The 25,809-nt window shown below is 43.1% G+C and overlaps 2 protein-coding genes across 5 annotated transcripts in view; one reads left to right on the top strand and one right to left on the bottom strand.

The window, feature by feature from the left end:
* The window catches only part of nedd4l (NEDD4 like E3 ubiquitin protein ligase), a 40,730-nt gene extending 28,840 nt beyond the window's left edge, over positions 1-11,890 (bottom strand). For 3 of the 4 annotated variants that reach the window (XM_076087567.1, XM_076087575.1, XM_076087584.1), the window contains exons 1-5: positions 11,563-11,890; positions 9,715-9,788; positions 6,773-6,854; positions 5,161-5,199; positions 4,876-4,929 (exon numbers count right to left, since the gene is read on the bottom strand). In XM_076087567.1, the coding sequence (XP_075943682.1) occupies positions 4,876-4,929; positions 5,161-5,199; positions 6,773-6,854; positions 9,715-9,788; positions 11,563-11,607 (294 nt within the window). In that variant the 5' untranslated portion in view covers positions 11,608-11,890. Of the gene's footprint in view, positions 1-564; positions 4,850-4,875; positions 4,930-5,160; positions 5,200-6,772; positions 6,855-9,714; positions 9,789-11,562 lie in introns of those variants that run through there. The other variant, XM_076087592.1, reaches the window with a different exon arrangement.
* An 8,192-nt stretch (positions 11,891-20,082) lies between these two features.
* On the top strand, positions 20,083-25,127 carry prlra (prolactin receptor a). Its single transcript, XM_076100808.1, has 8 exons — positions 20,083-20,155; positions 20,338-20,470; positions 20,881-21,050; positions 21,977-22,143; positions 22,382-22,523; positions 23,430-23,517; positions 23,866-23,935; positions 24,069-25,127. Exons 1-8 carry the CDS (start codon positions 20,083-20,085, stop codon positions 25,125-25,127), a joined length of 1,902 nt encoding a protein of 633 aa, XP_075956923.1.
* Positions 25,128-25,809: the final 682 nt, after the last annotated feature.

Raw genomic sequence — 25,809 nt, 5'->3', positions numbered from 1 at the left:
TCTGTGGAACAGAAGGCAACAAGTGCACGGGGAGAAATCGTCCACTCATCCTTTTCCTGTTTTCCTTTCATGACTGAATTGGCCGATGTGTGTAAAACTTCAAATGCCTGTGGTTGTGAAGTGAAAGAAAGCCAGAGTGTGTGTGATTTAGCTCAGCAGCCATGTCGGTGCTTTTCACTTCCCAGAATGCCACCACCCTCTTCCTGCACCTCTCCTCAACTGGGCTGGATTCAGTGAGTGACAAATGAAATGTGAAATACTCAAGACACCCCCACAGCATATATATCATTTACGTAGCATAACTTTCACCTTGATTCTCATTTTTAATACCCATGGCTCTACTAAATGCCCTCCTTCTTCTGGCTACACTCCAGACGAGCTATCATGTGTTCAACTAAATGTCATATGAGGGAGAAGACCCATCCACGATTTAATGTGATTGTTTACGATTCATTCATTCAAATTATTTCTTATCTCATTTTCAAATCTCTTTACAATATTTACAAAATCGTTTTACATTTAAAAACTTTTCTAGTCCTATTAAAGTTTTCCAATAATACTTACCTTGGGATTATTCTTCATCAAATCATTGCCAATGCTAACATCCTGATCTCCACCTCCGCCTGGGGTAAAATAGATCTTGAAATGAGGCTGCCTCCTGGAAGAACCCCCACGGATTTTGAAAGTACAACCATTAGATCTTGCTTCTGTTCTCTCCGTGTCCGTCTGGATCTCCTCTGTAGCTTGGCTGTCTGCACCAGTTTCCTGGGGTTGACTTTCCCGCAACAGCCTCGGTTGAGACGAGCGTCGCTCCAGTCGAATTCTTGGGTAACCTCTTGAGCTGGCGGCGCCAACATCTGTGCATTCTCCCTGGGTTGCAGCAGACTCTGGCCTGCCCTGGCTCTGATCCTGGTTTGGACTTTGCTGGAGCTGGAATACTAGTCTCTGTGTTCCACCGTTAACAACGGAGCACTGGTCCAAGCTCTGCTGCTGGACAGACCAGCCGGTACCCCCATAAGGGTGGATTCTGAAATGCTGGACGTCCGAACCATCAGGAGAGTTCCTCTGGATACAAATACCACCAACACTAATATTAGGTTGGCCTCTGCTATACATGGTATGGCCGTTGGAGCCAATGCTGAAGACCCTGCGTTCGGGCAGGTTCGGCTCCATCATAAAAGTTGGTGAGTTTAAAGTATCTGGGCTGTAGTACGGAGGCGGCGGGTGTCGTGGGACGTCTGCTTGGATCTGTGGTTCACAATAGGCAGGCGCAGGTCCCGGAGGAGTGTAACAGGGTGGAGGGACATCATCGGCATAACCACGGGAATCTCCATTACTTGATCCGTTTGAGCGCTGGAGGGAGATGTGCATGGAGGAGCTCTTGGTGGGCCGCGGCTCAGCGTAGGCGGCGAGCTGGGGTATGAACATAGAGGAGCTGCGTTTCAGAGAGGCCTCCGACCACGACGCTCTCGGTGGGGCATGCTGCGCAGCTGGCTCCTGAGAGGATGTCGATACCGGAGGCCGCTGCACGCGTAGCGCCTCGGCCACATCAATGTCTCCCTGCTGCTCCTCAGAGTCTCCTTCCAGTATCTCCGGGGCTGTGTTACTGCGGCCCGAGCCAAAGTACAAACGCAGACGCTGAGCCATTTTCACCTCGCGTCCCACAGCTCCTGTTCCCTCTCACTCTCTCTCTGACTGGCTGTTTGCTTCTCTTCTCTGGCTCCAGTCTCTGTCTCTTAGTGTCGCCCACTTCTCTCCTTTGGCTGGCTGGATGACTGATCCCCCTTTTTTTTTTTTCTTCCACTCTCCCTAACCCCCACCCTTCCCACCCTCTCCTAGTCTCTTCCACAACTTTCCTTCCACAGTAAACTGCACGGCAGAAAGAAGTCACACCACCAAGACTGAACACTGCAGAAAGAGCTGACAACTTTACACGGTGCACTCTAAGGAATGGCATAATGGAGGTTAAGGAGGGGAAGGGTGAGGGGGGTGGGGGGGTAAGAAGGATCCCTGTATGCCAGACTCTTAGCACCACCAAGCTCTAGCGACAGACAGCAGAAATAGCCTGAGCCGAGTGACGGCCAGCATTCCTGACATGATTGGATAAGAGCGGCCGGCGCTCCTGGTTTCCGAGGTGACAGTGGGTTGCTTGTAAGCCATGTGACCACAAATGGCCCCAGCACCTCCTGTTACAACCCCATGCTGCCCTCAAGTGCCAACTGGGGCCCCCAAACACACACCCCACGTACCACCGTCCATCACTTCCTCCAATCACATGATCTCTTTCCCTGCCTCTACACCCCTTGCCAATGTTCCCACGTCTCGGACCACACGGTTTGGTCGTTTTTAGACCCCAAAACATTACCTCCCACTTTATTACTTTACCTAAAACTGTCATCTTGAGTATCAGAGTGTAGCTCAGTTTCTTGTCACAGGTAAATGTGGCCTCTACCCTCTAAACTATCTCTTCATTCATGTAATGACATACGGCCATAACATCACCCTTCTGCTGTTGCTGATCTACCTACATCCATATCATTATTTAACAGGTAGACTGGTCACAAATTGAGCATCGTTACTTCTTGTAGCTTGGAAACAGAAAAAAGAAGCATAAAAATGGACTAGAAAATAAAGGCAGCGGCAAAGTGAAGAGCAGAATATCTGACAGATTGCAGCTTTGATAAGGCAAACAGCTCAATTCTCTATGGAGAGAGATATCAAAGTCCTCAAACAGAATAAACTATGCTGTCTACCATCCACACCCAAACACTTAACTGTCTGGTGGTTTTATAGGCCACTCTGTTTGCATCCAAAAAAACGCCCAAAACACGACTCAGCTGGGATTTTAGTCCGCAGTGCTGAAAACTAGCACACGAATTATGACGCTCACGCACTTGTAATGTAGTATTTGGCTAAAGTACACAATAAAAACAGAGAAAGAGAGATTTGCACAACATACTGTATGTTCATGAGCGCATTCTTAATAGTGCAGTGATTCACCGGTGGATCAGCACGTGAAAATGGGGGTTTGGAGCTAGTTTGCCTGTTCCCACTTCTATGACTGGTTCGACCTTTGGTTAAGTCCTCAGTGTGTCACCGTATCTGTCTCAAGAAGCAAGCTGCAACGAGCTGACAACCAATGCCACGGATGGAGCACCACAATGGGAGAGGACAAAAACTAAAATATGAAAGTTCTCCATTTTGGACAACAGGGCATCAAGGAGACAAGCGATATTGACTCCAGGCAGAGCCAAAAGAAAAATACTGTACAGCGAGAAGAAATCGTGGCTTGGCAGCCGGTTGCACTTTGCGATGACACACTGCCTACAGTGTTAGTCAATAAATGTGTGTGAAACGTTATGGAGAACGTTCTGTATAAAAGAAATGCCAATGTGTGGTCCAATGGCACCAAGCCCAGTTTGCCAAATGACATAACACGCCTGCTTCAAACAAAGCACTACACTGTATCTTTACATTCGCTGTTAGCAGTCAGTCGTGTAGTTCTCCGATATTTTGGAGGAACATTAGTTGAAATTGAGTGCATCTAGAGCATCAGCATCTTTATAAGTACACATAAGTGAAACCCAATCTATCACACGTGCTGCAGCGCAGAGCTTAGTCAAACATTTCATGTCTATAAGACAAATAAACCATAAATGACAGGATGCAAGAGAACAAGCAGCGATACTGGCGAGTGGTGGAAGGAGCTGCCTTGGCATGCACATAGAGATAGACAGAGAAGCACCTCCTCAGACATATAAGGAGAGGACTGGGAGCTGTTCTTGAGTCATCCTCTTCTATACGGCAGCAGAGGCCTCCAAACTGTAGCGAGGGGGAATAACTGAGCTGCCCTTTTCTGAGCGGGCTGAGCGCCAGTAATTCCCCTCTATCAAACATGCACACAACACGCATTAAAGTATGCACTGATGTTATCAGTAGCATGCACATTAAAGTGACTGAACAAGATTTTAATCATGCAATTCCCTTAATTAAGTTATCACAGAAGATAAAATCACAGAAGTCCTGAACCTGCGAGGCCGGGCCAGAATGTGCCTCATCCAGCCAAGAACACCAATACTATCTGGGGCTGCATCCGCTGTTTGTTTTATCACACATCAAGACACAGACCCCCCAGAGTTTACTGAGAACGCATGAGAAACGTACTACTGACGACCTAAACTGCTTCGAGGGAAGCCTTTCGCTGCTTCCACAGACACAGTCTTCATTATGCCAACGAAGATGGTTCACCAAGGTGACGGTTATTCAAAAGCGTGAATTAGTAAATCGATTATTAAGACCTACTCGAGCAGTTTTTAATTGCTGCAACTCTTGACATCATGCAGACATTTGATCTACCGTAGTTCTCATGGCAACTGAGGGCCTGCAACAGACTTCATTTCACAAGTCAATGAAACTACTGTGGTGGAAATTTGACATAAGAGGGAATGTAGGAGTTGTTAGTGCACTACAGCCTTAAAGTAGAGCAATGAAACTAAACCGGCCGTACACTGCCTATGGCCACGCTTCTTCCACGAGTACCGCAATGCATTTCTGTTGTTTACACTACAGCTGACATCCGGTAATATCAAATCTGGCAATGTGTCAGCGACAATGTGTCACCCCTGTGAAGACACAGGGGTGACACATTGCAGACACAGGGGTGCAGATAAAGTCAACACAATGTCCCAATAGTTTGAAGTGCAAACAAACTGCGTGAAGTAAATTAAGAGACACGAGGTTCGCTGTGGTTGGAACTCAGTAAATCAACAAGTGTCAAAACGTGACTCAAACTAGACTCAAATTAGACTCTAAATCATGTGTGATGTATGCAACAGAGTGAGTGAAAGGTGAGAGGTTACAAAGTGTGAATCTTACCAATCTGTTTTCATCGAAAACCTCAAAGAGTAGTCTGTGATTCTGCGGACACACCTGTGTTGGAAACAAAACACACAGCGGTCACCCAGTTGTTATGTGGCACACAAAGCAAACGTAGATGCATAAGTCTGATATGGTCTATTGATTACAGAGGTGGGGGGGAGGTGGGACTGAGCTCTGACACTACCGTTCTAGAGTAAACAAGTGAAACAACAGGCCGTCGTAGTGGAGGATACTGGGTAGACACATGATGAAGCACACAAAGAGTTCAAAACCTGAACTCACTCTGAAGTAGAATTCCTCGTTCCATTTGGGATTGAGCGTCTGAAACAGAAAGTGCAGACGTGGTTTAGGCTGATAAATAATTAACAGCAAACACCATCATTAGTTTGCATAGATAAACAGACCAGATGTATGAAACCGATCCAACTCGGAGTGAGACAAGAGAGCCCTAATGAGGAATTGGACTGGATCTTGTGCGTCAATGATCCTCTTACGCTGTTAGAGGAAGTTTGTGGCTAACAACATGTCCCGGTGATTGGCAGTAGTCCCGAGATTAAAAACCATCAGGATTTTCATCCCCTCAGGTCAGTGTGTGTGCGTGTGCGCGTCGCACAGACTCTCTTTTATTGGACTGAGAACTATGTGAGACATCTCGTGAAAATTCCTCCGTTGATTGAATTGACTTAAACACTAGAATGTCAATGAAGCCTTAATTTCACAGGTCACACTGATTAATAAACGCTTCACGACATTTTACGGCAACGATAAAATAACGTCCCCGTTAAATCCACTGCTGAGAAAGCAGGAACTACAAATGAACCCAGTGCCCTGTCTGGGCAGAAGTCTGTCAAATATCAAAGCTTGGTGATAGGCTGGCTTCTCGTTACTGATATTCGTCTCAGACTGGCTCTTCTTTTTTTCATGCCATCCAGCCACAAGCCGTCCTCTTCGCTTCAACGACAAAGATGCCATCAAAGGTGTCCTACTTAAAGACACATGGAGCCCATGGAAGAGCCGAGCAGTGATGCTTCATTTTCTGCTCCACATAGCAGTGCATTGTCAGCTATTTATATCCAGTAAGGCAACCATGGCCACTGGCAGCATATGTCTGCCTGCACGGAGGCCTGAGCTGCCCGACTGCAGCGGAGGGCTGGCTGGCAGCTACACGTTCGCGAAGCTTAACTACCGAGAAAAGGAGAAATCTATAATGAAATAAGAAACAGAGTCAGGCTGCTTCACAGTGTTAGAAGCAAACTGCTTCGCTGGGGTTTCACATCTGTTTATTATGTAACATGTTATGGAATAACCCGCATTGCATGTGAATAGCATCTAATGCAGAACTCTCTCTAGACTTCATTTTAAAGCCTTATAGCCCAGAGCATTCCACAACGCAAGCAACAAATATGGACATTTGGTTCACAATCACAGCCCACTTGCACATTAAAACATCATCCGAGTGGAGTTTACACTATTAACAAGTAATAGCTCCCCCTGCTGTGAATATATTTCCTCCCCAGAATAGGCCACTGGGGGGGAAAGAGCTTGCCCAATGTCTCCCTCTACACTCCAGTGAGCAGAAACAGGAATCACTGCCTTCCTGTGGTTTCCATCTCTCAAGATGATCAGACTGTCTTGATTTGAAGGACGGGCGGTAGACGTGTTGGTGGTGGGATTAGGAGGATCAGGTGACCTAAAAAACCTCTGATTTAAGGGAGCTAATGGTAAAGGCAAGGTGCAGGTGTGGGAGGAGATTACTGCGGCAGGGAAGGCCAATCGGACACTGTGCAAACATCAGAGTTCATTAGGTCTGAAACTTACGGGCCAAAAGCTCTGTGCAGAACACAGGAAGCCGCAGACGCATGCATCAAAAGGCACTTCTTACCTCAGGACTTACCTTTTTAATGGTTTTTGTTTGGACTAAGCCGAGCTCTTTGTTTTCATCCGCAACATAGAGGGAAAGTTTGACGTAAGGGTCGCTGCAGAAACAAAATCAGTGGAGAAAACCTGAGCCAAATAATATTTAAAATATTTACATAAAGCATTGCTGACAAGATACATACACTTCAATACCAAAATAATATTTTTTTCAATATCTTTCTATTTAGAAAATAAGCCAAAATACTATGAACAACACGATGATAAAAAGCAAAAATCTGACCACGTATTAGTGGCAATTTTAAGTACTTGGCTGTTTTTAATACTCTGTACTAGGACACGCTTTAAAACATACTGTATCTGTACAGTCTAGTGTGCCTGGCCTTAGTTAGTCCTATTAACTGTGGACACAGAGCCCAGATTGCCAGGCTACCTTCACTCTGACACACAGCTCGTTTCCAGACCTGAATGCTGAGTCTGCCTCTGCCACCAACAGGCCAGCAGATGAAAGCTGCTTGCTTTGGGCATTGCGAGATTAAGGCTTATAATGTGTTATTGACAAAGCAAGAGTGGTAAAAATAGAAAGTGACAAACATTTTGAGGTGAGCGGCGCAAATAGTAAGCAGAGTATGTGAGCGTGCGGTTTAAAAATAGCCAACTGGTCTTAGTTGAAAGGTGCTGACGGGGTAGAAAATGTCCAGGCAGTTGTAGATAGAGAGGTAGAGCTGCACTATTCAGCAGGCAGACCAATTACTCTCCTGATCTCAGTCCCAACAGGCAACACGAGGTACAGTGTCAGGTTATACCCTCTCCAAAACACCTCCATGAGAAGAAACACGTCTCACCAGTCTTATACCTACAAGAACGGTTTCACAATTTTTGATGCAGATTTATCGTTTGGAGCCCAACATAACATCAACAAAAGTCTTGCTTTGTGTGACCAATGGATTACTTGACTCATCAAGCTTATCATCTACTTCAGAGGTGTCAAAGTTTCCCATAAAGCTCCCGTTTCTGCTCCATCTACTGTGCATCCTGAAATAACTTCTCTCAACGTGTGTAGCCACGTTACATGATGTGCGTTGATACATTGATAGAAGTTATTTCAGGACACACATGGACTGGTTGTGCTTCTCCAATGTGGAAGTAAAACAGCAAGCGGCAGGCTACACGAGGCGAGACGTAATATTTAATTCTTCACACACCAACATAATATCTCGCTTTCAATCTTCCCAGATGATTAGGAGGGATGAGGGAATTAAAATCGTTCTTTTTCCCAGGCTCAGTGTAAGAACTTGGTGTTACGTGTTGCATTTCCTGAGTAATAAATTTACTTTTATTTCAGTGGCTAGACTGAGCACACAAGGTAGACATTTGAATTGTATCACATTTCAAGCCATCTATGAATGTGTTTTTTCAATCTGATTTGCTATTAAATCAGTTTCCTGGGGAATTTTTGCCATCCAGACTTGATATAAGCAGCAATCTAATTCCAGCCTAAATATATCCAAAATTAGATTTGGCCTGCCAGTTGGCATGCAGCCTTACATTGATTCTAAGGAAGTTGCTGAGAGAAAGCAAAAGGAGAAATGCAGATGGGATGGCAAATATTTAAAAAAAGAAAAGTACCAAAAGCAAAAATGCTGTTGCTTGATTGTTAATTAACGTCTCCAGACACCCCACTGCCTCTAATTGTGTGTTTGTGTGGTTCTGGGATGTGCTGTGACTAAACTAAAACAATGGGCCTACTGTATCTCAGGCTGCACTGAGACTCCTTCTTGTCTCCTTCCCGAAAATTAGTTTTCATGGGAGCAGTTTGTCAAGACGGGAAAAAAGCAACATGACTGCAGACACTGAATTATATGTGGATCCCTAGACAACATTTAGATTTTAACAAGCTCTACATTAATTTTACTTTCTTCCTGCACATCTGACTTTATTTTGGCTATATGGCATCAATACCAGTGTGGTTTTTGAAGAATATTGGCAGCCTATGACTTCATGAAGGTAAGAAATCTACAGCAGAAATCTACAGCAGAAAGGATGGTTGGTCCTTCTGGCTGAAACAAGTACATGAATGTGCACAGTGAATCAAACCAAAGCCATTCAATATAAACAGATATCATCCTTAAAGTTGGACCCTGGACAGAATGATGGCCTGGACTAAGAGCACATAAATAAAATTATATCTGATTTAGCAATGATTGACGGTCACGCTGTGTAGTATTAATTGATCACGCTGTACTAACAACGCAAGTACAGAGAAGTAGGCAATTAAAATTGAGAGGGCAGAACTCAAAGCCCTGATAAAAATAAAGAAAACTATCATACACAGACTTGAAATACACCTCCACAGAGGGACATTATGTAACGTTGCATACAAGTTGTGATAACAGTGGGTTACGCTTCATCACAGAATCGCACAAGGAGACAGGAGGTCTGACAGCAGAAGAAAATGGCCCCTTGATGACCATAACGTGACAAAGACCCAGCAAAGCTTAATTTAACAACAGTGTCTTCCTGCGTGTGAGAAAGTATGTGGGCATGTATAATTATTAGTCAAACGCTTTTATCTGTAAAAGCTGTAATAGAGGTTATGAGTAGTATACGAGAGGCAGGTAATCATTGATTAACACGCGGAGTTCAAGGTCTTTGGAGGGACAAGGAGTGTAGTCAAAGGCTACAGGACTCCCACATATACATGTTGATAGTTACAAAACAGTTATAAAAACGACAATACACATTTGATCTTTAGCGAGCTAGAAAGCAGCCGACATATTCAAATATGAGACTAGATTGGCCAAAAGAAGTGCAATGTCAGAGGCAGTGACCAGGCCCTTGACATCCATTCCGTCAATGATGACATTGAAGTGGGACAGCAGCGTAAGAACTAAGAACCCTCCGATAAGGCAGCATCTTCTGTTGTGTCCTTAAAAAAAAAAAAAGTCATGCGACGCTCACCTGGCTCCAATGATGTCTTTCTTTGCCAAATCCATCCCGGCAATGACCTTAACCCGCAGCAGTCTCGTTTCATCCTGCAGAAGAAAGAGATGATGGACCAAAAACATTAAATCAAATTCATGGAATAAATATCCGGCCACTTCAAACATTTCAAGCCGCATTTTTAAATCAATAATCTTGACCTAAAAATGAAATGGGTTGTTTTGGAAAAGCTTTCAGTCCTGAGTGGGTCCAACACTTAGAACCTAGCAAGATGGCATAACACAAGTTAAAGCTATAGTGAAACATTGCGGAGAAAGACAATGTTATGATAGTTCATGTGTGCGCATCTAATTCCCACAGCACCTCCTGTACGTCAAGTTAAACCACCTCGCACCATGTTTGGTTTACAGCTTCACACACTCTTCTCTACTCGACCGCAACTTGAGATGGAGTCTTAAGTGAAATCGCTGACACTGCTTCTTGGTGGGTTCATATTTACATAAAGCTCTGCAACAAATTCTGTGACAATTGTTATACATGTGCTAGAGAATGGAGCAAAAGAGGGAGAAGGGTTGGGAGCCCCAGACCTACCCAGCTCTTACCGTCTTAGACTATGGTCGTGATCAGAGGGTGTAGCATTTCTGAATGTTTGCCTCACAGGAAGTGCAGCGTCTCATGGAATGCAGAGCCCCAATTGTCTTAAAATCATTACAGGATGCAATTTAATGCCTGCAATATGGTTAACCTTAACCAACAAGTAGTCGACCCTTTCTGCGGTCCTCTTTGTTGCATTGTGTGCAATGTTTTTACTGGCATGCTTCCCCTCTGGTAATGACTGACAGACAGGGCACCACAAGGCTATGAAAGTGAAAAGGGCTACCTCATAAAGAAAGCAGTACACACACACACACACACACACGCACAGGCTGGGTTAGATTATTTCACCTGGTATGACCAAAGTTTATCATTACCTCTTCTGATGCAACACAAATTCTTTGGGTTTCAACCAAGACCTATGTCCACTAAACTGGCATAAAAGGCCACATTCAAATTCGCCTATACACGCCCCCATTTTCCCCTAAGAACCTTAATTACACATGTGATATAAATTATGTATAGTCATGCAACCGGATCCTTAAAAACATATCTCCAGCCTTACTATTTCTGACTGCATTATTCATGTCTGACAGGTGGTTGGCTGATTTGACAGCACTTGCAGCTCACTCAGTATAGTGTAGTCATGTTTGACTACCATGTGAAACAACATTTGCATCCTAGCACACCTTTGCACCGCATCATGGATGTAACGTTAAGTCTGTGTGTGTCGAAGGCGACACGGAGTTCACCACTAAAGCCCACAGTGACCTCATTTGACAGAGCAAGACGTTCAGCTCTCACCATCAAAAAGGCTTTGTTTACTGACACAAAAAAGGAGGCGTTTATGTCAGACAGAGTGGTTGCCATCCAGCTAAAATCTCCGCCCCAACAAAAATGTCTCCTCTGCACATCTGGGATCCGAAATAACACTTTGGAGCTACAAGTCGTGCATATGTTAATTCAAATAGAAGGATATAGAGAGATGGATAAGCTTGCTCGGTCGAAATGAACGGTTTAATCTCGACACCCTGAAGGCAAAAGGGGTGCATCTGTTAATGACATTAAGATGAGTGAAGTAGTGGACACCCAGACAAGGGGGGCAGGAAGCTGACAGCTGCTCGAAAATTACTATGGAATGTCACTGTGGGTGAGGGCTCGTTAGCTTTCGGCTAGCCTTGGTGTTAGCTATTTACGGCTGAACCCCCACTGAGAGACACAGAGTCATGACTGACATCTTTGTAACAAAGCCTTGTTGGAACTAAAGCTTACCTCATCTTCTGAAAGTCCATATATCGGCTCATAATTCGCAGCCATATAGCCTGCGGTCCACGCTAGACACACAAAAACAAGCCGCTTTGGCAGAGCTAGCTAGCCAGTCTTGAACAATAAAGTCCCACTTTGGTGGTGGTCAAATCCACGGTGAGACCAGGTCCTCGGCACGGCACGGGGAATATGTTTAACGGTCGGATAACGTAATCCTCGCCAGCGTTGTCCGCCCAGGACACAACCTGGAAATTACACCCAAAAAAAACAGTGTCCAAAATGTTTCAGCTGAGACAGATCGCTTTTGTCAACTCCGAGCTTATCCCCCCTGAAACGTTTTGACACTTGACTTCCTCCTGACGGCTCAGCCAATCGTGTGCCGAGTAGACGTGATTGCGGTCAACAACAACCAATCAAATGCGACGTCAATTCCCCCAAACTCCTCAACGGCCAATAATATATGCAGAGGGCGTGGCGCTGGTGTGTCTGTGTGTACGTGTGTGTGTGTGTGTGTGTGTCTTCACCTTTTTCAGGGTGTGTGAGGCTGTGTCTCGCAAAGCAACTAAGTTGAACGTTGTCATGATTTTTAAGTACCTCTATAATATATAATATCACCACTTACTGTTACTCGCTCTAGTCATCATTCTGCCCTAGAGCGCGTTCATGTTAGGGGCGGGGCTTGGGAAAAACACAGCCAATCACAGGCTACTTCATCAAAAAAACAGTAATCCATAAAACAAACAAAAATATTACCTTGACACAGTAAATGTGTATTATTTATGTTATTGTTGGTGTTTCTATAGTGTTGTGGCCAAGATTTAGATTTCCACGTATAACATATGCCTACTTATTTGTTTGCTTTTATTGATTGATTGTTGGATCAGGGTTCGATTACCAAATTCATAATTAATGTGTACTGGGTGTTTCATGAGCAAGTTTTTCATTAGATGGCAACAACAACAACAACAACAACAACAACAACGTGTGTCCTCAGTGGTGTTTGGTTGTTGTTGTTGTTGATGTTGTTGTTGTGGTGACGATGTTTTTTGCAAAGAGTTCCTATTCAGTCGGTCTCAGATCATTTCCTCTTGCACACTCTTGTATGTTCATTTATTTAAAATAAACTATTTGTTTATATAGTTTAAGCAATGCTTAGGTTATTACATGTGATGATGCCTATTTGTCATTACACCATTCATTCACAGCTCGCTACCGTATCGGGAGACAAGTAGATGTAATGTTGTTGTTTTTCTTAAATCGCTGCAGCATGGGTGGTCCTATACTGCCGCCTAGACGCTCACTACACTAATAACATTCTATCAGTCTACATAAACACCGATTTATTTGTCAAACCAGCTCACAAAAGCGCCGCTAGATGTCACTACGTAGTCGTAATCTCTCCGTGGTTTGTACCGGTTTGGCCCCGAAGCTTGATTCCAGATGTCCAGTGATTGAGAGGGCAAATGTCCCATGGACGGAAAGCGAGTTGGAGATCAGTACTTCTCTGACTGCAGCTCGTGCCTCGCTCCTTTTTTCTTTTTTTTTTGCATCGGCGCCCTTATCGAAGAGCAAGGCATGCAATCTGTCAACATATATGACACATCCTCTTCTACGCACACGAACACGTGAATTATGGATTGTTTTTAAAGGCAATACATCTCAGTTCACTCTTTAACTTATCTGCATTCATGAAGTGCATCCAGGTTCAAATGTTCACTGGCACTCAGCATGGATATGTCGCTTAATGGGACTCTTTAAATCAATGTGAAGAGCAGATGGTCACATTACATAACATTATTGCTCCTAAGTAGAGCTGAAATGGGGAGGGCTGGAGATCTCATGACACAATCAGTCACTCAGTTCAAATGCTTTTCACAGGCTGTTTATATGTTTACTCACAAAAAGCCACGTTTATTTAGGCATTAATGCAAATATGCACAAAGGCAATGTCAATAAACCGGGCCAAAAAACAAGATATGTTGCCTTTTTTTAATTCAAATAAAATATGTTAGAGACGGTTTTATATTCACCAATCATTGAAATCATACATCATACACACATCACTGAAATGTTGCTGACAGGACGGCTGGAAGAGGGCATGTATTGCTTTAATTTGTTTGTTATGACTTTGATAGCACAGAATGTAACTGAGTACATTCACTCAAGTATTGTACTCAAGTACAAATTTGAAGTGCTTGTATTTTACTTGAATATTTCCCTTTTATGCAACTTCATATGACATCTTACTACGACCAAGGGGTATTTGAGTGCTTATAATTTTGGAACATACATTTTGATGATAACACTTACTTAAGTTAGTGAGTTAGCAGATTTACTTTTTACATTTTTACTTAACGGATCCGAACACTTCCTCCATTTTAATGCCAGGCCCACATGATGCATCTATACTAGTCATATTACTATATACTTGTACTATACTATACTATACTAGTACCACTTGTCAGGAATTTCCATTTGGTGCCACCCACACATCTAGACATACTTTTTCCCTGCGCTACCTGTTTAGTCCTGTTCAGGGCAAAGACAGCTTCATATTCGTACACCCTGTTCAGTGGGAACATCATGGTCTGGCTTTAATCCTGTTGTAAAAGTTATCAAATGTGGCTGTGTCTTTCTTCAAAAGGATTTATGTTTCTCTGTGTGTTAATCATTTAGTGTATTGGCCTATTACAGAGTCTGTTTAATTGACAGCAAACAAGGAATTTCGTAACATCTGTCAATATATTAGCCAATAACAGATAGTGAGACAATGTGTTTACGTTTTTGAAAGAATGCTTCTTTGGAGTAGAGGTATGTGTCTCTCTTGTTTTTGTCATCGAGGAAGATATTGCATTGACTGTCATTCATTTCCTGGAGAGTTACCTTAACCACAACCGCTGTAACACGATCCTTTACTGTAACACACACACACACACGCACGCACACACACACACACACACACACACACACACACACACTCACACACACACATACAGACTGAGAGAGAGGAAGAGGGAGAGAAGAGAATAACAAACTTACCAGAAGAGAATAGTTGAAAGAACAGCACCTCAGGCAGCTATATACTACAGATCCTCCAAATTAGGGATTTTTAAAGTATTTTTTTATAATTAAACTGTACGAAACTCTAGTGCTTTGTGCTAAAGACTGGACGACATCAGTATTATATAAAAACCTGTGCATTTAAAACTTCACACCTGTGTAGTTAGTAATACATCTTCTGTAAACTGCTTTGGCAACATGTTTTTGTTCATGCCAATAAAGCTATTTGAATTGAAAATTGAGTTGAGAGCTGAGAGAGACAGAGAGATATATAGGGGGGGGGGGGGGGGGGGGGGGGATTATTGAAAAAAAACATTACGTAATATAGATTGGGCAGTAACAAAACAAATCTATTTCCATGAGCAGAATTGGATATTGAAGTTTTAAACTCCCACAAAAATGTAACTGGTGACGCCTCTGGGGAACTTCTGCTGATGTCAAACTCACCTCGACCATCACCTTGGTCCGTGGCAACGATGGCAAGCCAAGCCGTGGGCGGGGTTTACATGGGGGCGGGGGGTGCTCCTCGGCCCCGCCCTCCTCAGGATCAGAGAGACTGGAGAGTTGATGTTGCGATTACCTCGCCGGCGGCACGGAGCAGCCGGTTTATACGGCTTGTTCGCTGTCATCCAAGCAATACAAGCCGGTACGTGCGCTCTTCTGGGAGCCGGCACAGGAGTCACCACGGCTAAGGCCCCGGGCGAGAGACTGAAAACTCCTCTCAGATGCTGGTAAGATATCAATTTACTTGTCAGGACAGATTCATGTATCATCAGGACCAGGTAGAGGCAGGGAGCACGTAGAGGTCACTGCACTTATTGTGTGTGTGTGTGTGTGTGTGTGTGTGTGTGTGCGTGTGCGTGTGTTTGTGTTCATTTGCCAAAATAATATAAAAATCTGTCACACAAAATAAAGAAGAGAGAAGATCAAACTTGTTGATGCTTGCAGAAATGTTAAATAATTCATTATTAGCTGAGATCGAGATGAAAAAGCATTCTTGGATGTCAGCCTTTGAGAGTGACGTTTTTCCAGATCATGTGGTTTTGCCTGAAGCCAAATTGAATCGATGTGGCTTGCAAACATCAATCAGTCAGACCTCATTTGTGAAGCACTTTTTGTGCACACACAACGACTTCTTTAATTGTCCTACTGACATCGCATTCAAGTAATTCAGAGGGAAATAGCAATACAGTTTATCAACAAGTTATCTACACATGAGTTTATATTATTTTTGTGCCCCTCTGGATGAAGACGTGTTCCCTTGCTGACAGCTGACTGGTTGGCAGGTTATTTCCTTCAGCGTAGGAGGATGATGATGCTGGGGTGTCAGCAGTCTAATGGGATTTCTAGGGTCATGATCTGCTCCTGCTCTGGGTAAGAAGAGGTTAAAGAGGCTGTTGGCCATTATAGCAACTTAATATCGGATTACAATTTTAGGTGGCTACAGCTTACTGACTCTTTCCACTGTTAGTCCTGCAGTTTTGTTTGCTACCTGCAGCTGTTATTGTTATGTCACACAGCCTGATTGAAGTATAAAATCCTTCTAGGATTGGTTTTAAAGTAGTACATTGCTTGTACATTGCCCATGTTTTAAAATTAGATAAAGTGTACTGTAATATGAATATGCTCCGTACAGGTGATGCCGAGCCCATATCATGTGACACATATCATACCTGTGTTTGCATTCGCTGGATTAGAACCTGCAAGCTTCATTGACATTATATGAACATGTGTAATGTAGTGGTTGGTTGCTGCTGCTGTGGTGCACACAGAAATCGGCAAAAAAAGTGGTGACTCACGATAATAAATTCTCTTCACAACTTTATTATGTAAGGCAGGTACTTACTAATGCACTCTCCCAAAATGATTGTAATCAAACAACTATCTCACTCAATGTTTTCCATTTGTGAAGACAAACCAGATGGAGGTGAGTAGGGATGTTATTGCGCCCACCACATACCTGCGGCTGCAATCGTATCCTGGCAGAGCCACTTACTATCCCTGACACCCCAGCTATGTCAGGAGAAATCAGATGTTCAATTCATCATGTTGAGCTGTATTGGCCTTCTATAAACACGGATTGTTGCCCAGTCAGTGACGTCATTATTGCTGCAGGTAGGGAAAGGGTGTGTCGTCTGCTGTCCTTGAAATCCATTTTTTTTTTCTCTGCGTGAGTGCTTCAAAGAACACAGAAGGGCACAGGATACAGGCTGGCCAAGACTAATAGAGGAAGTACAATGAATGAACAACAACAATGAAGAAAGAAGGGTTGCAGTAACTTCAAGTGGAACATTGCGGAAATAGGTGACGGATGATTTGTGTTTAGTTTTATTGTCTGTAGTTGACATAAATGCACTCTGGGGATCGTTTATTCATGAATGCAGTCACATGCACATGGCTGTTTATGTGTAAGTGAGCACCACCATGCGTGTGCACCGTGTACATGCAGAATGTGTGTCACAGAGCTGTTCTTTGAGCTCAGTCTCGGTGCATTTTGAACCCTGTTGGATATCTCCAACTATGTTTTTGCGGTGAAATTTAATTTTACGGAGCAAAAGATGGAGGATTTCAGACGTCACCTGACGTCACGGATCTTATATTGTCATCATACTACTCCTAGGTTGTGTCAGACAGTCTTCAGTATCCACCAGTAGTATGACTAAAAGTTCAACCATGGGTTCATTAAAATCAAGTGTTCATCTCCTTAAAATGTACGCAGCAACTTCAAGTTCTACGTCTTGTTTTCTGTTGCTCTTTTTCCTTGAATGCCCCGGTAAGAAAAGAAAAAGTTCCTAGAAAGTCGTGGGTGTTGATGAACAAACCTGTTTTTTATAGTTCCTGGAAGTCCGCTTCAGTCTGAGCAGGAGTACAGGCCAACGTTATGATATGAAAGCAGTGTGAGTTATACCTGGAATATTCTTTACATATTCCTTTAATTCGTGGATACATTTACTGATTGTGACCTACACTATCTATATTTGCTTATAAGAGGATAGATACTCGAGTAATTGTTTCGTCAAGCCACATTTCTGACATGCCAAACCTGCTGACCTCCTGTGTGAAACCGAATCACGTGACCGTGCAGTAAATCATTGAGGAAATATTGTATCTTTGGAAACAGGACTCCTGTAGTTCTGCTTTTGTGGTGCTCAGGTGTGTCTTTCGGTGAACGAGAAAGAAACATTCCCTATTTGCAAAGGTGTGCTGGCGTACAACCATGCCCCGCGGGGATCTTCTTTCCTCATGGCTCACTGTTTTACCTTAACATGTCATTTGGCACGTCCTCTCCACCCCTTTTGACATTGAGAGGCAGCTGACGAACACAAGTTGTAAATTACTCATAATCACCCATCTGACTTCAGGTCTTAGGATGACCTGACTGACTCATTTCATATTCTTTTTTAGTTTTTTAGTGAATTTATAGATCATACAGTTACACTTCTGGTGCATTATTTATCTGCAGTAGAGATTGTGCTCAATTTCAAAACATTTTACATATTTACCTTAAATGTTGGTTGCTTGTATGTCATTTTCTCAAGTGTATATTTGTAATTTTATCTGTGCAGTACATAAGGTCACCATGCTGAACAGTGCGTCAACAAACAAGCAGTTAAATGTAAGTTGGCATTCTATGATGAGCGTAACGGTGGACGGATGTACAGCACATTAAAAGTGTCTGCTGAGGTCAAACAGAGAAAAGTCTAGGCCATTATTATCTGTGAGGGAGGAGCTTCTCACTGTTGGCCAGCGCTTTCCCAGCTTAGCAGCTTATTCAGTTTGGGCTACTGGTTATGTAAGAAGGCTATATGCAGCAGGAGGCTAATCCAATGCCTTGACCTTAAAGCCAATTATCAGATCATGGTGACGTTATTGAAATTTAGGCACCATAAAGAACAGTTGGTAACAGTCACTTGACGACAGTCTTTATGATATTAAGGAAGTGTAACGTCAAAAACATGAGGAAATTCGTTTGTGCATCGCTACCTGCATGAGGCCCATCGGCTCGTAAAATGCACACAGTGCCAACTCATCAAGATACTTGGCAAGAAGTCAAGGTGATGTGTTGACATTCTCAATGTTGAGCTTGAAAATGGCCTGAGGGCTGAAACGTCATCAGACTAAAATAAATGCATTTTGAGCCAGAGTGTGCGCCACTATTTTCCAACTGACATTCTTCAAAATGCTACATACAGCTCACTGTATATCGTGTTAAAGTGTGCACAGGGGAAAAAATCATAAGCAAAAAGAAACGTGTGGTGCCATGACACTGCATGTAAGGCCTGTGGGAGCACACAGATGGTCGTGTGGGTGGGGCATGAACACTAGAAAAGCCTGACGAAAATGTCTGCTGCGAAATGCATTTCTTATGTTCCAGTTCCTGGTACCTGTGCCTTCAGACATTTTTTGCATCATCAGTTTTCCATGTTTTTTTTTTTTTTTTGATTGACTTATACATTGGGGGTGTTATAGAGAGGAGGAATTTGCATATACTAGTATTTATATAGACTAAACTTTATTTAATTTAAGAATGACATGATCGCTGCCATTTGCTATCGTGCGTGCTACGCATGTAATGGCTCCGAGGTTCATAACTGATAGGCTGGGTGTGGGAAGGCAGATCATCTTGAAGGCAGTATGTGTGATGTCAGAATGGGAGCATGCATGCCCATATAGCTTTTTCCTTGCGTCAATGGAGTAAAGCGAGTCAAGAGGTCAAATCCCCCCCCCTCCCAGTCGGCCCCATGGGATCGGTAATAGCTGAAACATCTGCACATGGCTAGGGAATCGCAGATTTCCAAGTCATGCGAATGGGAGTCGGGCACACCACTCTACCGCTGTGTGTCTCTGTTGTTGAGGCAACAGCCTGAACTTATGCAATCAGTCACGCTGCATGTGCCAGCTGGTAGAGGTAGACAGAAACGGAGAGGATGTTTTTTAATCCTTAGTGAAACTGCAGACATCGTTGATAGGAGATTTTCTTTCAGTTCGCCATATTTAACGTTCTACAGTCCTATTGGGTTTCATTTAACAGTAACATAATTAATCAGTTTAAGACATGAATGTTCTGTTCTCAAACAAATTGTGTTTGAATTATATTCGGTATCCCTGCTGAAGCATAAAACGATCTCAAAAGTATTGTATCCAATTTTCTGAACAGTTCACTTGCGGATGGCATCCTTCTACATTATCTCTTCCTAATTATGTCTTCAGGGGATTTTAATTAATTGAAGTGTTACACGTATGACTTAACGCTCAAGCAAGGTGTGTGACAATAAGAAAACAGCAAAGCTACAGAGGGCAGTTTTCTTTCAAAGTGTGTTGTGACTCAACACAAGATGTGCAGTTCTGCTGTTGTGATGGATAGCATCGAACGTGGCTAACATGATTTGTCTGACTAACCCCCACACTCACCTGTCATTTTGTATTTATGTTTTCCCCATCCAACAGCAAAGGCTTTGAGGAGCCATGATGAGGAAAGTCATTGAGGTCATCCTGCTGGTGTTGCTGCTGTTCTTCACGGCGCATTCAACGGGAAATCGTAAGTGTCTAGATGTAGAAGCACAGAAACCAGAGCTGCACAATATGACAAGCAATGGTGTTGTTTTTCTGTGGATATTTTTGTGGTTTTATAAACATCATTGTAAATCCACATCTGTCGTTCTTTATATTGTTATATAATTAGCACTGCTTTCATTTCCTCTTTTCCCTGTTTGTCTTTAGTACACAGCCCGCCAGGGAAGCCCGCACTCACCAGCTGTCGTTCTCCCGAAAAAGAGACCTTCACCTGCTGGTGGAAGCCCGGCTCTGATGGGGGAATGCCCACTACCCACGCACTGTACTATCGCAAAGAAAGGTTAGTGGCTTCCGACTACATGCAGTGACAAGGATGGATTGTTCATCATCAAGAGAGAAGTCTGACAGTGACCTGAAGAAGAAGACGCAAACCCAATAATACACGAGCTGCAGCCATCAAAGCACAACATAAAAAGAGTACAGATAACAAAAAGGGCTAATGGAGAGTATAGGAAATAGGAAGCAAATAACACAGGAATTATTATGTTTTGATGCACTTCATGGCTCAGAACGTTTTCTTCCATTTCTGCCTGCAATTCACAAAAACCTGGCACCCCAGTTATCTCATAACACACACATACACAGAGTTTGAGGAAATATAGCATGAAGAGCGCATGCTGTTCTTAGGAAATGTAACAGTGGAGCACAGTACAAACGCAATGACATGCTGTTCCCCTGCCTCTCTTGCAGCTCTGAGACAGTGTACGAGTGCCCGGACTACCACACAGCCGGAGAGAACTCCTGCTTCTTTAACAAGAAGGACACATCCATCTGGGTCAACTACAACATCACAGTAGTGGCCACCAACGCCCTGGGCAGGGCCTTCTCGGACCCTGTGGAAATAGACGTGGTGTACATTGGTAAGGCAATTTACAAACGCAACATACACAATTGCTGGTGGAAATACTCACCAGAGCACCAAATACTCATTAATCCGTGGCTAAAACTTATTTTTCCTCTTTTAATGACGTGTTATGAAATAAATAGGGTCCCCCTGTTTAAGGAAATTACTTAGCCCTTAAAAAAAGTTATAGTAAAAGTAATAGCAAATGAAGCATGAGGATAAAGGCCATAGACAGGATAAGGATGTTTGAATGTATTGAGAGATGAACTAACTCGCTGGTTTTGGTCTTTTCATGGAATTTATTGATGACAAGAAACATGTTGAATGATTCCATCCATTTTCTTTCATCTGACATCTGATTAAATTTGAATATTGGGCAACTCTACTTCATATTATATAACAATTTATGAATATTGTATGAGGTGTGGAGTCTCTGTCATGTTGCTTGTTATAACAAAAGCGTGTTATTCATGAAATATCCAAAAGGGAGCGTAAAGAATTAAAAAGACACAAAGTACCCTCCTTGCCCTTCAGGCTGCTTATATAAAAGTGCTCCTCTTCCTCTTTAATAGTTTAATTAATTTGGTTGGTATCAGTCCCAACCTTTTATTGTGTTTCGTCTTTGTCAACTTTGTGTCTCCAAAAAGATAACTCAAAGCCTGAACATTAACATTTGCTTCAACAAATATTTGTAAAGTCACTGCTGCAATGACAGTGTTCCTCCGCTGGAGGTGTGCATTGGTTTACTATTACGAAGAGAAAGAGACATGCACACACTCCTGTCTACAGGGGACACTCCTTACACAGCCGGCTCCTATTCTATTACTGTGTTATGAGCAATATTATCAACTTAAAATATTTTTCTCTTCATCCCTCTCAGTCTCACACACACACACAAAACACATCCACTCTCATTCACATTGTCTCTCTCCCCCCTTCCAGTCAAGCCTAATCCTCCAGAGAAGGTAACAGTGACTGTAATGGAGGACAAGGGCTGGCCCTTCCTCCGTGTGTCATGGGAACCGCCACATAAGGCTGACACCCGCTCGGGTTGGATCACTCTCATCTACGAGCTCCGCGTCAAGTTGGAGGAGGAGAATGACTGGGAGGTACGTACTTCATCGTCCAAGGGAGTGGACCGGTGGTAAAAATGTTCAGTCCTCTGGTAATGAACTGCCCTGCTGTTAAATTTACCCTTTAAAACGTCTTCTTTAACCTCACCCTCAAAAATGTTTTACCAAGGGATTCATTTCCTCATTAAATCATTTGCTATATAACATTTATAATGTTGACAATTTGGAGGGCCGACTGGACTGCATAACCGCTCACGTGTGTGTTTATTTCCAGATGCACCTCGCTGGCCAGCAGAAGATGTTTAACATTTTCAGCCTGCGGTCAGGTGGTAAATACCTTGTAGAGGTGCGCTGTAAACCTGACCATGGCTTTTGGAGTGAATGGAGTTCCACTTCCTACATCAAAGTTCCTGACTGTAAGACATCTATACACGACTATGTACAGTATAATACACATTATTTTTAATAGGATATAATGCATTTATTGAAGGAATGGTGCAAGATTTTCAGAAATACACATATTCACTTCCTTGCCGAGAGTCCGATGCGTTGAATAGTACCACTCAACCCTGTCTGTTAAGTATGAAGCTGTCACGCATGTCAGATCACAAGGAGGACCCGAATGAAGGACTCGAGGCAGGCAGGTTGAATTGAACAGAAAGCGAGCTGTAATAACAAAAGCTGGTACAATGGGCAAAACCGACAAGAAACTGAGGCAAATAAAAGTACAAACAACAAGAACCAAACTGAAGGCAAACCAGTAAGTGGGCAGGAAATCAAACTAGGAACATGAGGGACAAACGCAGGAACGTAGACATCAGCAAACAAAGGCAGACAACCTGACAATGACACACGGACTAATACACAAGAGGCTAATCAATTAATGATGCACAGGTGTGGTGTAAAACAGGTGGGAACAAGACAAAGACAGGAAGTAAAACAAAGGACATAAGAGGCAGGGAACTTCAACATAAAACAGGAAATAAACTCAACAAAACCCAAAACCCACTACTGAAGCTACAGCCAGGAGATGGTTAGCTTAGCATATAGACTGGAAACTGCAGGAAAGGGCTAGCCTGGCTGTCGCCAAAGTTTAAAAAAACAGCTGTTCCCCCTGTCTTTATGCTAAGTTAAGCTAATTATATCCTGAATTCAGTCCTTTAATGAACAGACAGATGCTCTGATCTGACACATTTCTCAAAATGTGAATTATTCCTTTGACTAATGCTAATGGGATACATACCCCTCTAATATCCAGTAATAATAACCACCATAGGAAGAAATATAACCACACACTCACAGTGTTGTGTTGTGTCTTGCAGATTTTCAGTCAGCATGGATCCTCATAACGGTCTTTTCTGCCTTTACCTTCCTCATCCTCGTGTGGTTGCTACACATGAACAGACACAAGTAAGACAATGGTCATGAATTTTTGATGCAATGTGTTTTTGTTGTAATACGAATACATGTGACATGCTTTACGCAACAGAGGTCCAGAGCAGCAGCAATGTTATTGTCATTTGTAACAGTTGTTATTTGTATTTATTTCTTATTATTGGCAACTAAATGATAATTTTGTTATTACAACATAATGAAAATCTTACACTGAAACAGTTTAATTAGAAAATGTTAAATTGTGGTCATAAAATAATACTCTGGGTTTATATAGTACACAACAAAAGAAGTGTTTATTTATTTATTTTCATCTGCTTCTCACGAGCCCTGACATAGATCTCCTTTTCTTTTTCATTTGTGAAGTCTGAAGCATTGTATTCTGCCACCCGTCCCTGGTCCTAAGATTAAAGGATTTGATAAGCAGCTTCTCAAGGTAAAGCAGCTACATATGGAACAATGTTTTGACTTAAAAAACTCTGCAAATAATCATTTTTGAATTAGAAAAGTTACTTCTGACTGATTGTATCTCTACTTTTCTGTAACTGAATATTCCTCTTTGTGTGTAGAATGGCAAATCTAACGAGATCTTCAGTGCACTGGTGATGCCTGACTTCCCTCCGACAGCATCTTCTAATGACGAGGACTTGCTGGTGGAGTACTTAGAGGTTTATGTCCCCGGGGAGCAGGAGCTGGTGCTGGAGGAAAGCAAGGATCTACATCATGGTTGCCTCAAATCAGAGAGCTCCACATCTGACAGCGACTCCGGCCGAGGCAGCTGCGACAGCCACACTCTGCTGATGGATAAGTGCGGGGAGGCAAAGGAGGAAAGGAGGCAAACAGATCAGGGATGCAGTCAGATAAGGACTGAGGCACAGAGGCGCCTGAAGGATGCGTTGACCTATGCCCACGGAGACGTGGTTAGCTCTGACATGTCCAGTGGGAGGGTGAAGACCTGGCCCTCTGTGTTTTCTCCACTGCCTCGGTACAGCCCAAGCCCACTGGACCAACAGAGCTCACTTCAGATGGCGAAACAGCATTCCCTCTCCACGTCCTCCTACCTCACCCAGCCTGGCCACAGCGCCAAGGAGGCTCTCGGAAAGAGCTACTGGGACTTTTGCTTGAGCGGCAAGAAGCCTCACCTGCTCACTCCCCAGACGCTGGTCTCACGAAAACTCAAGGCCCACAGCGACGTCAACATATCCAGCATCGGCCTCAAGCGGGCACCTGCTGGTCTGCGGTCACCCGCTCTCCACACCACCGAGTACGTCGAAGTCCAAAGGGTCAACAACGAGGATATGGTGCTTCTCCAGCCCGTTGTGTCGGGCTGCGGCCGCATGGAGGGCTGCTTCCAGGTGCCCCAGGGGGAGGTCTACAGCAAGGTGAAGGGGGTGGACAGTGACAACGTATTGCTGCTCCAGAGAGAGGGGATGGAAGAGGACAGGTGCCCTTGTGTGGACCAGGAGACGAATGAAGGGACAGGGAACTGCCACACATTGAACACAGTTAGCAATACGCGGAAGCCTTCAGCCTGCATTTACACTGCCATGCCGGTACAGGACGAAATGGCCCCGATAGTGAATGGCTATGTTGACTCTGCCACCATGTGCACACTGCACACTTGTTAGGTGCCCCGTAAGCCCAACTGGCAAGTCTGAGACACTGCAAGACCTGTTTTAGGCCGGGACTAAAACAAAAAAACACTGACTCTCATGTGTGAGACGTATTTTCTCTGATTACACTGCAGTTACACGTTTTGAGAATCCAAAATAATTTGATTGAATGATATAAATAATAATATTCATTCAACTTGATGAAGAATGATTGATTGTATACATTGTGTGTTACCATATGCTGTCATTATGATTCATTATATGTATTTATATTTCATAAATCTTTCTCGCAGGAATGTTTCATTAACTTTTTTTTAATGCCTTTCGTGAAATATATTGATCAATGCTGTTGTAATGTGAGAATGAGTTTAAATGATTTGTGTAAAATCAAAATGGCAGAAAGCTTGAACATAAAATATTTTAGTTTTGTTTAAAATTAGTTTGTGCATATTTTCTCTGCTCCCTGAACATTACATGTTAAAAACAATACGGGGTACTGCAACAACAGTTTCAATTCAAGTACTAGTACATGCATTATTCTCTAGAGGCTCCATACAAATATTGTTAAAGTTGAAAGATAAACATATATTTGATTTCCTCACCTCAGCTAAAAGTTAAGCAAATTCATGGCGCAGAACATTTGAATAGGAAAATAGTGTCATGATACTTGGTTGGACATTTACCTAATTCGTCCTCT

Source organism: Anarhichas minor, unplaced genomic scaffold (assembly GCF_050575085.1).
Source record: "Anarhichas minor isolate MPS153535 unplaced genomic scaffold, ASM5057508v1 ptg000002l, whole genome shotgun sequence".
In the NCBI taxonomy this organism is placed as follows: domain Eukaryota; kingdom Metazoa; phylum Chordata; class Actinopteri; order Perciformes; family Anarhichadidae; genus Anarhichas; species Anarhichas minor.
Note: the sequence above shows the minus strand (reverse complement) of the source record. Positions and strands in the feature narration are given on the sequence as shown.

What these genes read in the sequence shown, in the direction of transcription:
- prlra (XM_076100808.1), top strand. Translation starts at nt 20,083, where the DNA reads ATGATGAGGAAAGTCATTGAGGTCATCCTGCTGGTGTTGCTGCTGTTC. An exon ending in AATAGACGTGGTGTACATTG is followed by an intron (nt 21,051 to 21,976) that starts GTAAGGCAATTT and finishes CCCCCCTTCCAG; the next exon opens with TCAAGCCTAATCCTCCAGAG. An exon ending in CTACATCAAAGTTCCTGACT is followed by an intron (nt 22,524 to 23,429) that starts GTAAGACATCTA and finishes TGTGTCTTGCAG; the next exon opens with ATTTTCAGTCAGCATGGATC.